The 17,129-nt window shown below is 36.1% G+C and overlaps 1 protein-coding gene across 1 annotated transcript in view; it reads right to left on the bottom strand.

Annotated features, from left to right (window-relative positions):
* Nucleotides 1–2,953: 2,953 nt before the first annotated feature.
* Nucleotides 2,954–17,129, bottom strand: part of stac.L (SH3 and cysteine rich domain L homeolog) — an 85,110-nt gene continuing 70,934 nt past the window's right edge. The window contains exons 9-11 of the mRNA XM_018267565.2: nt 15,560–15,611; nt 11,924–12,061; nt 2,954–4,869 (exon numbers count right to left, since the gene is read on the bottom strand). Coding sequence (XP_018123054.1) covers nt 4,771–4,869; nt 11,924–12,061; nt 15,560–15,611 — 289 coding nt within the window. The 3' untranslated portion in view covers nt 2,954–4,770. The remainder of the gene's footprint in view (nt 4,870–11,923; nt 12,062–15,559; nt 15,612–17,129) is intronic.

Raw genomic sequence — 17,129 nt, 5'->3', positions numbered from 1 at the left:
CTTTCTTCTATCACCTCTTGGATGTCACAGCGCCACCTGAAATGGATCTCTCTAAAACCGCATTTATTAGATTTCCGCCAACATCTTCCCCTGTACCTTAGGTTTCACTCACAGTCAACATCACCTTTCAGTTAACCACTCAGGCAAGTGACCTTGGAATTATTGTTGACTTCCATCTGTCCTGTAAACTGCACATACAAGCCCTAGCCAAATTGTGTCTGTATACATTGCTTCTATAAATTAACTCAGTTTAGATACAAGTTTTTCGTATTATTTTCTGCAGTTTATTCCTTGCAGGCGTTCCACATTAAATTGTTTTTCTAAATACATTTCTCTTCATTGTCTTCCAAACTCTTGTAGAGTCAAATTACTAATACTCGCATTCAAGGCCTTTAATATTGAAGCCTCTCCCTATATCTCAACTCTCCCTCCTCCCTCTCTTCTCTTCACATCACTTCATCTCCTTCCCAAATGAAATCAACTTATCCTAAATCACCAATTGTTTTCATCTTAAATTTCAAGAGTTCCCTAACTCCTTTAGAATGCAAGCTCTTGTGAGCAGGCCTCTTATTCCCTTATTCTGTAACCCTTTTTTGTTAAATTATTTTAAGACCCTGTTTGTCATACATTAATGTAAAGCACTGCATACCTTGCTGCCGCTAAACTGATGATGAATAAACAAAATTTGTTTTCCTGGCATGTGATTATTTTATAGTCTAGTTTTAAGTAACGTTCATTTATCAACTCACACTGCCTCTTGTAATTCAATGTAACGAATTAACTGATTTTCTGATGAATAATAGATAAATGTTTTTTCTTTGCCAGCATAAGGTTTGGCCAGGCACCAAATACAACCTAAATAACCATACATATTTGAATTGCTGTTATGTAGCTATGCTAATACTACGTCCTGGTATGTTGTAGATGTAAATAATTTAACCATATTTTCAATCGGTCTGATTTTTGTTGGGGTTTGTGGATTGAAACTTAAATTCGATGGGTTTTTTATCTTTATTTTTATTCAGGCCATCTATTTGTCATTTATCCTAACATAAGCAATGCTAGTTAAAACTGGAAAAGCTGCAGAACAAAAAGTAACATTCCTACACAATCAAACATATAAAGACTAATTGCAGGCTGTATGAAAATGTATGCTCATTAGTCATTCCTGGCTGTTTCCAATTCTGATCAGCACAATACCAGCTTTAAAAAAAAGTTAAACCATTTTTGACTGGGGCTGCTACTTCACACCTTTAGGGCAAGGGCACCAATGAAGATTTTCCCAGTTTGCCTACAGTTATCTTAAATTATGCAAATAATGAATATTGAAAACACCCTCCATTTCAGGTCCTGTAGGTCACATTTATTAAAGCCTGAACACAAGTGCCAAAGCACAAAGCACCAAAACACTTCTGCCCAAGGCAGAGCACAACTTTGTGGTTGCAATTGAATATTGAACTTTTCTACCATAATTTAAACTTCCTACGACGTTCCAAAATTGAAAAAAAAAAATACCATATACACTTTAATTAATTGATTTACGTTGGAAGAGTACTTAGCTTTGGTAGTTTTTTGGGGTTGTTAAAATGGCCATACAAATGGTGGGCATTGATTTCTACCAAAAGACTTAAATAATAACTTCCCCAAAACACTCAAGGCCTGATGACCTTGCTTGCGGTTCTCCAACAAAGTTCATTCCGTTTAAGATGCTTTTTTTATGCACACCCCCTCTGGTACCTAAAATGAATGTTCAGTTGAAGTTCCATACTATTCAAATTATGTCTTGAGGACATACCTTTATTAAATTAAAATCCCTCTTATTATAACTGCGGGCTTTATAAGAGTATCTGTAATTTTAATTTGAAAGCATGCATTTTTAATAATGTATTATGTAGACAAAAGTGTGAATATATAACTTTAATTCAGAAGAAATGACAACTTTACAATATAATAAGTTTGCAAGGCACTTCACACACTTATATAGACACATAAATATATATGGTACTTTCTGGAAAATGTATTTTCATATTACAGATTTTTGTAACAATACAGTCTTCTATATAGCCTGAAAAACATTCTTCCTGTTTCATAGGACCTCATTTGATTAAACGAATTTCTGTTTGTGTTTAGTATTCTATTTGGTGACAAACTGTTTAGCATTGTGGAAACAGAATCTGTTGGATCAAACAAGATTTCCGAAAATCTAAATATAGTTGTAATAATAAAAACAATGAATTCATGGCATTAAGACTTTTCATTCAAAAGGTTCACTTGGATAAACTAACGGCCAGTTCAAAATGTAATTTTCTTCAACTAGAGTTGTTGCCTGGTCAGCATTTTACCAGTCCAGCCAGTAAAAATAATTACACAAGAAAAAGTTAACAAAGATTAGACAGGTAGTAACTGTATTTTTAAAGAAAAAGTAGCAAACGAATCTTTGGCAGACACTACCCATTTTTAATCCAATGTCTACAGTAGACACTTTAGCTGATATCCTTGTGAATATGGACATCAGCATTTCCTGGGATGGTATGTGGCTGCCTTAGTCCTGTTTGAGAAGACCATGATAATGGAACAAATGCATATGCCATTGATCTAACAGACTTAAGTTACAGCATAAAAACAAAATGGATGGCAAATTCATATAAACCCTGCAGAAATATTGTCAGGAAAATGCTATAACATTATTTTAGGAAACTTCTAGTTCATTTGGTATTAATGGAAAATTGATTTTTTATTTTTTGCTTCTTTGCACGCTTGTTTGTAATGTGTGGATAAGCAAAACATCTCTACCATTATAAATAATATTTTTCATGTAGGTATTGAGTTCTATTACTTTAGAAAAGTAATTTTACAAGTGGCGTAACTAGATGTTAATGGACCCCCAAAATGTTTACAGGTTGACCTGTTTTACCAATATTTATTTGTCTATATGAATTAGGGCCTCATGAGGCCTTTATACCTCCTGTGCCCCCCTGCAGCTGCAGGGTCTGCTTTCTCTGTATTTTCGAAGTTTTTGTAAATATTTGGTTCCTTTGATACCAAGATCTGTCTTCAGCTCAAATACCATGTTTGTGATATTTTAAGGCAAAATGTGCATAGACCCCTAGTGAAATAATTTGAAATCATAATAAAAACTACATTTAATTTGTGTCTTTATTGCAGTAATTTATAATGAATAGTCTTTTTTACATTGTGTAGCGAATACAGGCAGAAAAAATCTAGAGCCAAAAGAATCATTTGAAAATGAAATGCAGTATGAGATGCTATGGCCATTTGCCTTACAACTTTTGCAATACAATGGCCTCCATCTGAATATACAATATATGATTATATATGGTGATAATATTTAAATAAATTAAAGAAAGCTTTCACACCCTGTTTAAACCATGTTGAGCACTCTAAAACCTTACTCCGTTTATGGTGCAGTTTTTATTAACATTATAAAGACTTGCCAATTCCTGTGAATGCAGACCCATTCCATATGTATACATTTTCTTGACGTATAATAAGCATCTCTGCTGAATATACAAATAACTATATTCAGTGAATTTTAAAAACTGTTTTTGGATAATGAAAGAAAATGTAGTTTTAAACAAAATGTTGATATACAATTTTCAGAAGGGGGTGGTGGAAATGAAGTTGCTATTAAAAACAGTATTTGTCTGACTGTTTACTGCTTTTCTGATTCATACTCCCAATCAATGTAGCAGAAGCCAGCTGGGTAACGGACCTGGAGAAGAGTTAATTAACAACATTAACAAAAATGCTTTCAGTTGTAGTTACATGTAAATAAATGATCAATAGCTGAAATTTTGTATTTAATGTATAAATTATAAAATAGTTCAACTCAGAATAATAATTTCTTTCAATAGGCAAAGCTGTTTTTGGTTGTAATTCCCCTTTAAATTTTTAAATTGTTAAACTAAAGACTGTCTGACATACTAATCTACAAAAATCTAAAAAAAACACCATAGGCAGACAATGCATAGAATTATTTGGTCATGAACTTTAAGTTTTTGGGAATGATGGGATGATTGAAACCCCATTATATTGGAGTGAGAAGATGAAAGAAAGAAAGAAAGAGAGAAAGAAAGACATCACTAAACATAAATCAGATAAAGTTTAACATCACTAAATTCTAGATAAATGTCAAAGAAAACCTAGAGAAGATGACATCTGTATGCTTAATAATTATCTTCTACAAAAACATTTACTTGTGCAAAAACAATTCTTGTACAACATCAGACCTCTGATAAAACTATATAAACAAACAGAAAATTGTTTCCCTAAGAAGAAGACAATATTCATGACTAGGTCAGAATGTGGGAAACGCAAACTGAACAATTTGGTCTTCACTTCACATCCAAAACAGAAGGTTTATACTTAAGAACGCTTGCCAGTTTCATCCTAATGTAAGTTACGTTCAAACCCAGCTCCCTCTTTAATGTTGCCACCTAGGAGAGGGCCATACAGAGTTGTTGCTACATATTTGTCTAGTCCATAAAAACACAAAAACCCATCTGAGCAGTTTCTTTTTAAGCTATGCAGAGGGGTTTATTGCATTTGTTTGACTTCCTGTTACTGAGCACCTCTTTCATTGCAGTTGATTCCAATGTTTAACCTATTTAAATATCATAATAGGTAAACCAGTCCCCTGCTGTCTTGCTTATCTTCTCCAAGTAGGTCAATAGGCCTCATCTTCCATGATGCAACAGAATCCAACCTGCGTCCAGAGAGCTTGTCCAATTTCTTACACTTCAAAGCTGGTCAGATATTTTCCAGCACATCTGTAGGCACAAAGCCATTTTTCTTCCCACAGTTTACTCTCAGATAGCCATTATGTTCCATTTCTGAACTTGCACAAATCTAGTTTAGAAAGAAAAGACAAAATACATTGTAGTGATGCAGGAGACATGTTTATGTGTAGTTCATTTTGCTCAAAAATTTGTATAATTTGTTGTTATATTAAATCCTTATTTATATAGCTGCTTCGTTGGTACGAACACCTAGGGGCACATTTATCAAAATGTGAGTTTACAGCTTAGAGATTGCTTTAACCCTCTGCATGCTGTTGATATTTGTTTGAGTGTGATACGAGTTGACATAATCTTGCATTGAATCTGTAACTAGGAAATGTAGTGACAAACTTTAATTCATCAAATTTTTGGAATGGTACAGGCTGGATAAGAGTTTTTAAAGGCAGACTCCGGCTATTAGTTGTGCTGATTTTCCAAATATGGCATTTTTGCACCACAGTTTGAATATTTTGACACTTGCATGCACCAGTGACAAAACTGTATGAATAATGTGTTTATGGGTTAGGTAAGTTATTGGTTGTACTGTTAAACTAAACATTCAAGAAATATTCCAATAAATGTACAGTCATGCTTGGTGTTAAAATTAATAAGCATGATGGTATGCTTAGAAAAGTGGAAACATTTTCTGTGAAAAAATTCTGCTATTTAGACATGAAGATTTTCTAAATTGTCATTATTTGTTGAGGCCTCTGAAATACTTTCAGGAAAAAGTAATCACTCATAATTTTCTGATGTTTGTAAGATATTTTGCTAGTTGAAAAAATCTGAAATTTGTGGAATTTCGTTGTACCCATCTCCCATAGACTCATTTTAATCAAATAATTCAAAATTATTTCCGTTTCCTGTATAACAGTAAAACTGTACCTTGTAATTTGATCCCAACAATAGTTATAATTAATTCTTATTGTAGGTAAAACAATCCAGTTGGGTTTATTTAATGTTTAAATGATTTTTAGTAGACAAAGTATAGAGATTCAATTTCTGGAAAGATCCCTTATCCAGAAAACCCCAGGTCTTGATCATTCTGGATAATAGATCCCATACCTGTACTTCCATTATACTTAATTTATATGTATTGTATTATGTTAATGTATTGTACTTAGCCTTGAATTGCTTCCACAACCCCTTTTGGTACTCCAAATTTACCACCATACTATAATGTTGTTAGCATAAATTTCATATTTTTTGCTATCTATTTTGACAAGTTTTTTCAATTAATTATACTTTTCATACCTTAAGACAATAAATGGCATAAACATAAACTGAGGGTTATAAGAACTATACACCAAATATCTGAAAGGAGCTCTGAAAACTTGTAGATACCCAGACTGGAAGTAGTTTAGTCAGCACGCTCCAGGAAATGGCTTCAATCTGGTGCAAGTCATACAATGTCCACTTTACACTGTTCTCTTCAATCAGTATACTCACAGACAACACCAGCTATGAATTCACTGGTTTAAATGCCTTTATTAGGACATGGGCTCTGACCCAGAAAATCAACAAAGTTTCAGACTGCCATGAGTCTTTTATCAAGCTTGATAAAAGACTCATGGCAGTGTGAAAAGTTGCTGATTTTCTGGTTCAGAGCCCATGTCCTAATAAAGGCGTTTTAACCAAATAATTCATGGCTGGTGCTGTCTGTGAGTATACTGATACTCAGACTGGGCCATTACCAAAAAAAATGAAAGCCAAGCAAAAAGACCAAATCAAGATATAGAGGGGAGGAGCATAGCAGGTGAAGCCACATCGTCATCCCGTATGTGGATGGAACATCAGAAAAACTTAGTGGAACTTTTAAGAAACCTCACATCCCTGTGTATTTCAAACCCAGCAACACTCTAAGACAGAAGTTGGTGCACCCTAAAGACCCAACACCAAAGCACATGAAGAGCAATGTGGTCTATGGTCTCCAGTGTAGTGAAGAATGCTCCAATCTATATTGGGGAGACAAAACAATGGCCCAACAATGAAGGACTAACTCCTCAGGCCATGACTCTGCAGCCTATCTACATCTCCATGGAAAAGGACAATCATTTGAGGACAGCAATGTGCACATTTTGGATAGAGAGTATAGATGCTTTGAAAGAGGTGTAAAAGAGGCAATTTATGCCAAAATGGAAAAACCATCCCGAACAGAGGAGGGGGCCTGTAACACCACTTTTCATCAACATACAATGCTGTTTTGACATCCTTACCACGGTGGCTTAACAACAATTCACACTTACAGTCATGTACATTGAAAGATTAAAGGAAACATATTATGTAACAAATAAGAATGTACCAGTGCATTTACTGTAACTCTTTTAGGTATAGAAGGAATGCGCTTTAAAAAGTTGTGTTCCAGTTCCTAATGCCTCCTTTCCAAGGCTGTGTATAGAAGCCGGTGGCACACTGCACTGTAGACTAGGAACCAATCGGTAGCTAAGCTAACCTGATAGAGAACTGAAGTCTGCCTTTGCTTGTGTGAATGCAGGTGCTCCTACTGTGCTTCTGGCAGGGACCATTAGGACACGCCCACCCTTCATTTGAAACGGGGACCAGAGAACATCTTTGGGGAGCTCAATAAAGGGGCCATTTTTGAAGATAATGTTCATTTAGCCAAAAGTAAACTCAGCACGATATATCCTATATATGTTATCCTATATGTCTCCTTTAACACCTTCCTCAATGAAAGTCACACTTTCACACATCTGTGAGTTTCAGCCAACACCTTACTGAAGTTTAATAGAACCATTGTGATTTGATGTCTTTGACTACTTTAAATGCCGGACAATTCCCTTCCACTTCAAGTCAACTGAAGAAGGCACTCAGATGAGCAGTAAAATGTTTTCAAAACTCTAAATGTCCAGTTGGCTTTGATTAATTCTACTAGATACTCTATAGCCAAAGTGCCAAAGTAATATTTATTTTTCGTCTGTCTACACAAATGAGGAACCAGTTAATGAAGGTTTCCTTCTTGATGGTCCCAGTTCTGGTAGTGCAACTAGTGATGCATGATTCACACATAAGGAAATTCAAAAGACACTAGAACATCTTAAGATAAACAAAGGTCCGAGGCCAGATGGTATTCATCCCAGGGTACTTAATGAGCTTAGCTCTGTGATTGCCTCTTTACTTTTATTTTTCAGGATTCTTTGAGGTCTGGTATAGCGGCGAGACTGACGAATTGCTAATGTAGTGCCGCTATTCAAAAAGGGATCCCGTTCTCAGCCTCAAAACTATAGGCCAGTTAGTCTGACATCAGTGGTAGGAAAGCTTTTTGAAGGGTTAATAAAGCATAAGATACTGGACTTCATAGCAAATCATAATACTATGAGTAACTTAATTTCTTTTTATGAGAAGGTAAGTAGAGATCTCGATTCTGGGATGGCAGTGGATGTGATTTACTTTTACTTTGCTAAAGCATTTAATACAGAGCCACACAGAAGGTTACTGGTTAAATTAAGGAATGTTGCGTGGGACATAGTATTTGTACCTGGATAGAGAACTGGCTAAAAGATAGACTACAAAGAGTGGTGGTAAATGGAACATTTTCTAATTGGACCGGTGTTATTAGTGGAGTACTGCAGGGCTCTGTACTAGGTCCCTTGCTTTTCAACTTGTTTATTAATGACTTGGAGATTGGCATTGAAAGTACTGTTTCTATTTTTGCAGATGATACTAAATTGTGCAGAACTATAGGTTCCATGCAGGATGCTGCCACTTTGCAGAGTTGGGAAACTGGGCAGCAAACTGGAAAATGAGGTTCAATGTCGATAAATGCAAGGTTATGCAAACATAATAACAAAAGTGGTATAAAGGTGATACCATCATTGGCTAACTAATATAATCATAGCAAGCTTTCAGAACATTTCAGTTCCCTTTTCAAGGTAATCAGCTTGGAAAAGGAACTAAAATGTTCTGAAAGCCTGCTATGATTATATTAGTTAACCAATAAAGGTATCACCTTTGTGCCACTTTTGTTATTTTTTTTATTTCAAAAGGGTTGCTCTGTAACATTTTTACTGGCTAACACGGTACAGAAACTTTACCTGCAAAAATAATATAATTGCAAGTTAAATTGCAGTGTTTTGGGGAGTTTCCTTAAATGAGAAGGATCTTGGGTTTTTTGTAGATAACAAGTTGTCTTAATTCTGGGCAGTGTCATTCTGTGGCTACTAAAGCAAAAAGTTCTGTCTTGCATAAAAAAGGGCATTAACTCAAGGGATGAAAACATAATTATGTCTCTTTATAGGTCCCTGGACTCCAGTCCTTAAGAGGGATATAAATGAGCTGGAGAGAGTGCAGAGACGTGTAACTAAACTGGTTAGGGGGTTGGAAGACTTAATTTATGAGGGTAGACTGTCAAGGTTGGGGTTGTTTTCTCTGGAAAAAAGGCGCTTGCGAGGGGACATGATTACACTTTACAAGTACATTAGAGGACATTATAGACAAATAGCAGGGGACCTTTTTACCCATAAAGTGGTTCTTCACAGTCAGGACAGTGAGGTTGTGGAATGCACTGCCGGGTGATGTTGTGATGGCTGATTCTGTTAATGCTTTTAAGAGTGGCTTGGATGATTTCTTGGACAGACATAATATCAAAGGCTATTGCGATACTAAATTCTATAGTTAGTATCAATATGAGTATATATAATTTATGTGGAAGTAGGGAAGGGTGTGTGTATGGTTGCTGGGTTTTCATTTGGAGGGGTTGAACTTGATGGACTTTGTCTTTTTTCAACCTAAACCCAGAACACAGGGACTTGTGCTCTGATAAACTTCAGTCACTCTTTACTGCTACACTGCAAGTTAAAGTGATATCACCCCCTTCCTTCTGCCCCCCTGCCCATCAGTAGCCTATCAACAAAATAATGAGCAGCTAACCAGATAGCAGCTCCCTGACACCTCTGCTGAAGGATTTGTTTGCATTGCTAAAAGACATGAGAATAGCACCCAAGCAGGAAAACCCCAGCTTAGGGAGCATGACTTGGGTTGTATTGCATTACAATGAGAAGGGGAGAACTGCCTCAAAGCAGTTCCATAATGAAGTGCAGGCTCCTTTTCCAAGCTCATAATCAGGCACAATGCACCGAGATGGCTGCCTCCACACCAATAGTACCGCTAAAAAAATAAATTTGTTGGTTAAAAATAACATTTGGTAGAGTGAATTATTTGAAATGTAGTTTAGAAATAAAACCATTAAAACCAAGTCAGAATCCCTTTAAGAGAAGTTCTGTGCCGCCAAAGATGTCCCAAGTAGTCCCCATGTCTTATATTGTGCTGCTGTCACTTACTGTATCTGAGCTTAGAGACTGACACACAAGAATATATAGAATATAAAAGTCACAATAGAAGGCTGATTTAATAATTCAGATTTTCATTACATAGCAGCTTGATTATTTGCAACAACCCCATGAGCACAACTTTTTATGAGAGGGTGTGTGTACTGTAGAGAACTTTTTTTTTATCTGTGCCCTGTAAGAGTTGCAGCCTACAATAAAATCACTTTTCATAGGCTTTACTCTGTGCTTCCTCCACCCTTTTATCAGGGTTCCGGGTGTAAAAGATACAGACAACTGTGCACGCAATAATCTGAACCTTCCTGGCTGCTCAGCATCCGATGAGACAATAATAAAATTAGTTAATCAAAAAATATTAACTACATAATTATTTTCCTGTGCTAACAACTTTCCACATTATGTAAATTTAATTTATCTTTTACTAGATTAACCCATGAAGATTTTTAGCAGCCCATCTGGCAGTTGCAAAAGTTTTGATTTTATGGTTTGCACACATATGCAATGTACAGTAGGTAATAACACTGCTAAATAAAAAACTGCTCTTTTTGCACCAAGAAAGTATGCCACCATTGAACAGGTCTTAATGCAGGTCTTAAATGCACAATCGGTAAATAAAGCTTTCTATGTGATAGTTTCCTAATGAAGAATATTGTATTGTGATTTGCTGTGTGCTAGTGGGCTAGTGCTGCTGTATAACAACTGCCTCCCCTGTGACTCATTTCACAACTTTGCGTTATTCCTTATATACACACACATTAAGCCCATCTCAAATTAATATATACAAATCATAACAAACAGTACACAGGATAATAATAATTCTGAAAATTCATATACACAAAATCAATTCCATTTATCAGGATCTGTGTTCCATTTTTAGGAAGTAATAACAATGTGCTTTATTAGAGGCACGTACAGAAAATTCCAAAGAGAGTTATTAAAGAATTATTTTAACTTATACCGCTGGAAAATTGCATTGCTGCTATTGCATTGCTCTTTTCAATCACATAGCTTTCTTTTAGCCGCAGTGAAATATTACAATAATTAAGTTTAGATCCTATTTTTGCTTGTAGCGAACACTCCTATGTTTTACATATGTCAGCTAATTGATTGTAATTTGGTCTCTCTTGCTACTGAAGGCAAAATAGATTTTAATTTTTACCACCAACCAATGCATACAGTTTGAAATCAATTTAGCAATGGTAAAGTATGCAAGGTGGAAGCATGTAGAAATGTATATGTAATGCTGCCCGACCGCTCCTTAGACTTGACAATTCTTGGCTTTGGATTTGTAACATCCAAGACCCAGATATACTAGGCTCTGTCTTGTAGATACACCTAAGCTTGTAATCAATTAGGGTGAGCTTTGAATTATTTTGGTTTTGAACTTGGACTGACTGAAAGTAGCTGAATCCCAGTCAAGATCTGTCAGATACAGACCCAGACAGAAGGGCTGCCCGGGTTTTCCAAATTAGGAAAAATGGGCAGGACTCCCCTAGATTGACATGGAGATCAATTGCCATTCGCCACTCTATAGTCCCATGCCTGTGAAGCCATCACCCTGTGATGCTACTTCACTATTTGCAAGCTAAGGATACAATAATTACAATAATTTCTTTCAGATCTTGATATATAAGCTATATTCTTTTTCTTTTCATTTTTTATAGGGACAATTTTTTAGGCTAAAGCAAGTTGTTGTATTTATGCTTTTTATATTAATAAGAAAAGTCAGTAAACATGAAATGAATGTATCAGTGCTTCAAATGTAATTTTTTTTATGTTAAGATGTGGTTACACTGTGACCAGCCAGTATGGAAACCATACCTGATTTTCTTTAATCGTTATTTGTCCTTGTTCTTTGCATCCAATAAATGTCCTGTTGCATCGGAAAAGCCTTTCATTTTGTTGGACTTTTTGAACGAAGTTGGCAGGGAAAAATCCCACTCTGTCCTCTATTTTACCCTGAAAAAAGGGGCACATATTTAATGACACTTGCTTGTAGTAGCTATTAATGGCCAGATATTGGCTACTGTGTTGGCCTTCTTTTGCCTTGATAATAGGACTAAAATGATCTGATTTCTCTAATACAGATATGGGACTTGTTATCCAGAATGCTTGGCACCTGGGGTTTTCCGGATAACCGGTCTTTTCGTAAAAAGGTATCTTCATACCTTAAGCCTACTAGAAAATCATATAAACATTAAATAAACCCAATAGGCTAGTTTTGCCTTCATTAAGGATTAATTATATCTTAGTTTTGATCAAGTACAAGGTACTGTTTTTAATTACTACAGAGAAAAAGGAAATACGTTTTTTGAAATTTGGATTATATGGATACAATGAAGTCTATGGGAGATGGCCTTTCCATAATTCAGGTAATTCAGAGCTTTCTGGATAATGGGATAACGGATCCCATACCTGTATCTGCTTTGAGCTGTTCAGATATCAAATGGATATCAAAGGGGGGGATTGGAAATACAAGTTGGCTGAGGACTTTATTATACTGTTGGGCAACTTTGCTTAATTCATTTTTTACAATTGAAATATTAAACAATATTGGATTAATATAACTCTTTCTGCACTCCCGTTTCCATCTCTTCTATAATTTGTCTCAGGAAGTGATAACAATCCAGGTTTTATTAGAGGCACTAATTAAGAGTTTTTTTGCAAGCTTTATTGGCTTTATTGTCCCTGATAAACATTTCAGCTGTCCCAGCTAACTTGAATGCATTAAATGCATATCTAGTATAGGTCAATCTAAAAATGCATGTTTTCTTTCCAACTTCAACACCCAACGCTTTTATCAAACCATAAATGTTTTGCTTTGCAACTTCTTTCATTCTTTACAAGGGTGATATACTGATGTATTTTTATTAAGTAGCATTTTAAAGACATTTAGTTTTCCTTCTGTGTTAAACCCTGTGAAAAACCTTTACCAGTTAATATATTATAGTAATGCCCTAACACTAGTGTTTCAGTTGCTACCTTTATAGGGTTTTGTCTGCAACATAATCTCAAAGGAGACCATGTTATGATCACTATTACCTAAATGCTCACCTACACAAATGCTACAGATGAGTTTCACAAGGAAAAAATGGCATATTGCTCTAGGAAAACAAACCCTTCTTTCCTGCTCCAAGACTTTAGCAAGTTGCATGTGCCACAAGTAAAATGTCTGGAAAAATGTCATTGGAAGACAGTTCCTTAATCTTACAGCCTAGATCCCTGAACCCACTCTTTAAAGTCCTCTATCTATCATTAATTTTGTCATTAGTACCAAGAAAGCTGGGTCATGCCCTGCCCCACCTAGTAATTTGTCTACTTGATCAACCATATGCGGATCTCTGGCACCAGACAACAAACTGTTGTTATAGCGATTTAAATGAGAGATTACCCTATCGATTTTTCTAGTGACTGAATCCCCTATAAGAACAATATGTTCAGGACTAGCCCTTTTCTCCTCCACACCACTATTCTAGAGGTTGGTGTCATCACACAATCTGGCAAATCTATTGTTATGCACAAACCCTGGATCATCCTCTCGTTTCCTTTTACCCACACTAGGCTTCCTAACTGTTTCCAATCTGACTGCATCATAATCCTGCTTCTGTTCTCCTCCCCCAAAACTGTGACCCCACTAGGTCTTACTCAGTGTGCAAGAGACTCCTCTCGAGATTGTCAATCAAATGCAATGTTGCTGCTCCAGGGCTCTAATGTGGGCCTCTAAAGTGGCAATTTGCTCACATCCACAACAGAGGTAAGCTCTTTTGTTACAAATCTGCATACATATGGCAATGTATTCACCCTTATAGAAAACATGTATCCATTTAAAATGTATACTGCCTCAGCAATTTAGCATACAGTACGTTACTGTGAAGTGTAATGCGAAAGTAGCATTTAATAAAGATGAGTAAAGTGAGGGAATAGGTCTTTTTGGGTTAGGTTAATTCTTGCTAGAGGTCACAGGATCATGTTACTGTAGATCTGTGCATTCAATGCATTCAATGCATTCAATACATCAATACATTCAAGTTAAAAGTAACAAAAGTCACTTAAATGCAGAAAAGCATTGCTTTATGCAGTTATGGAATCTATAGCTACTTGAAACTGTAGAAATGGATAATATAATTAGTAGTGATATAATTAAGTCCACTTAATATTTTAATAAGGGTTACACAAATTATAATCAAGTAAAACATAATCAAAAGCACAATAACTATTATAATACTTTGTAGTTACTTAACGAAAACATTCACAGGTTAAATTATATATGTTTTGCAGTACTTTCCCAGCATCCATTAAGAGGTTACTTACTCTTCTATAAATTCTATCTGACTATAGAGGTGTTGCTATTGCTTTTATCCTATAATTATTTTTAACTCCTATAAAAGTTCTTCTTATTCTCTCAGTGATTTCTGAGAAGCCACTCGCAATAAATCAGTTGAAGGCATGGTCTGATTACATGAGGATCATGGGAAAAACAAACCTCTGAATACATAAAAGAAGCAACCATGTCCTAGGTGCAGTTAACATTTTCGAGATCAAAGTGCATTTAAAGGAGAACAAACCTCCACTGCCCCATTTTCATGCTCCCTTCCTGCCATGTAATTAAATTCAAAAGTTTCCCTGTGTGTGTATGTAAGGCGTCCTGGCCGTCCTCCGTGTGTCCAAGATGGCCGCGCCCAGAAGAGGCCATGCGGCGTTTTCGCGCAGCATAATTACGCTGGCGCATTAACGCTGGCGTCCAAAACGTGCTGACGCACATTCTGTCGCACGTCCTGTGACGTCACCTAGCACGTTTTGGCGCGAAAACCCACCTATTTAAGGACGCCAGAAGGTTCTCTCAGCGCCCGAGTATAGGTTCTTCTATCTAGAGTTCCTGGGTGTCTTCTAAATATTGATTCTTGATTCTCGACCTTGCCTGAAACCTCGACCTTGATACTTCGCTGCCTGGACCGACCTTTGCCTGAAACCTCGACCACGGTATCTTGCTGCCTTGACCGACCTTTGCCTGAACTGATGATTCTTCTGCCTAATCCATTGTACCACGAACTGTGTTTGCCTAATTGCTTCCTCCTTGGTCCGCACTCCAAATTGTGCCTTCGGGCCCTGACAGTGTACCCTGTGTGGCCGTTGGAAGTTGACAAAGGCAGGTCCACACACAGAGGAACTTTCGAATGGAATAAATGTTTCGGAGAGGGAGCTTAGCGGAGGGGTCAATACAAGCTGGGTGGAGGGGTAGTTGTCCTTTAAATCAAAATTGAGATAGGTCCTCTAACTATGATGTTCAAGTTCTGCAATCAATTGCATTGCACAAAATACAGATAAACATAAGATAAGATGCTGTTTGACACTGTAATATTTTTACAAACTTCACTTGAATGGCAATGAAGAAATATAAATTATTATAAAAAATATTTGTAAAAGAATCGATTAAAGTTTTACAAAAGTAACACATACCTTCCACCAATCTTCATTGGAATCATCTAGAACAATTATTTTATCACCGGGTCTGAAACAAAGATAGACACTTTCAGAGATGAGAAAATATTTTTAAACTTGAAGTGCAAAAACAGGCGTAAAGTGGACTTTTTTTTGCACTTTATTCTTTGTATAAATGTTGCCTAATGCTTTGCACTCTTTGAAGGGAGAAAATAAGGCATTGTGCACTGGAATGCCCCCAGCTTATGCATCATTCAGACAACTAGTGTCAGGGTATGCACAGTCCTAGGGGGCCTTTAGTAGTGTGAGTAGATTTATTAGGTATAAAACACCCCTCTAATAAAGTTTGTTTGCTATAATAAATGGTATGTGCTTTAGGTGTAAAGGTCAAATTTAAGGTGAATTTTTTAATAGCTGGTTTGGAACCCCCTTGAATATTAGTATTCTTACTGTTTCAACAATGTTAAACAAAAGGCTCTGATTTAGGACTGTAAGGAGTGGCTTGACTCCTCTGAAAAAAAGATGAAAGTCTCTGTTATGGACATCATGATCTTCTATATCAGACAAGGGAAGCAAATACTATAAATATATCAGTAAGTTGTAAAATTACATTTTATAAGGATATACATGTTCACCTTTGGAACTTTCCCTTGCTACACTGTTCCTCTCCACTGTACCATTGCCTTAGACAGTCTGACATTCCTTCCTTTTATATCTTTGTTCTCCTTTCATGGCTTTAGCAGCACAAAAAATATGTCATGTATTTTTGATTCTGCTTGCCGTATGCAAGCAACTTTTATCAGAGATGTTTGTAAGTCAGCTTAGCTGTCACATTAAGGGCCCCATTTACTAAGGGTTGAAGTGAATCCAAAGTGTATTTTCGAATTCAAAAACTTCGAATTTCGAAGTAATTCGATTCTAATTACAAAAAACTTTGAATATTAGACCGTTCGAAAATCGAAGTACTGTCTCTTTAAAATTTTTCTACTTCGCCACCTTAAACCTGCCAAATTGTTATGTTAGCCTATGGGGACCTCCTAGAACCCATAGGCAGTATTTGGCTACCTTTTTAGAAGTCAAAGTTTATTTTTTGGAAAATCGTTCGAACGATTTGAATTCAATTGAAAATGGCTAAATTTGATTAAAAAAAAAAACTTTGACTATCGAATTTCTACAATTCGACCCTTAGTAAATGTGCCCCGTAGTGTTGGGACTATGAATAATCTCTGGAAAATACAGATCAGTTGTCTGCACCTGGGAAGGCTTTGTAAAGCTGGATTTGGAGACAAGGGTACAATAGCCACCGTGACTCATATATCTACTTGTTTAAATAATTTGCCATTTCGAGTATTCATGGAATGCATAATAAAATAGTGATATGGGCTTAAAAATATTAAATTAACTAAAATAAATTGAATTGTAAGAAAAAAAAAAAATAACTATTAAGAAAAAACATCTTGGAGAGATGTAATACATTCTGTGATTCTGGATGGTCTACATCAAATTACTATGCAGAACATGGTTTAAGGCATAACAAAAAGTGTTGTATCCTTAATGATGGCTCTACTTCAGTGGAGCAACTACTGTA

Source organism: Xenopus laevis, chromosome 6L (genome assembly GCF_017654675.1).
Source record: "Xenopus laevis strain J_2021 chromosome 6L, Xenopus_laevis_v10.1, whole genome shotgun sequence".
Classification (NCBI taxonomy): domain Eukaryota; kingdom Metazoa; phylum Chordata; class Amphibia; order Anura; family Pipidae; genus Xenopus; species Xenopus laevis.
Note: the sequence above shows the minus strand (reverse complement) of the source record. Positions and strands in the feature narration are given on the sequence as shown.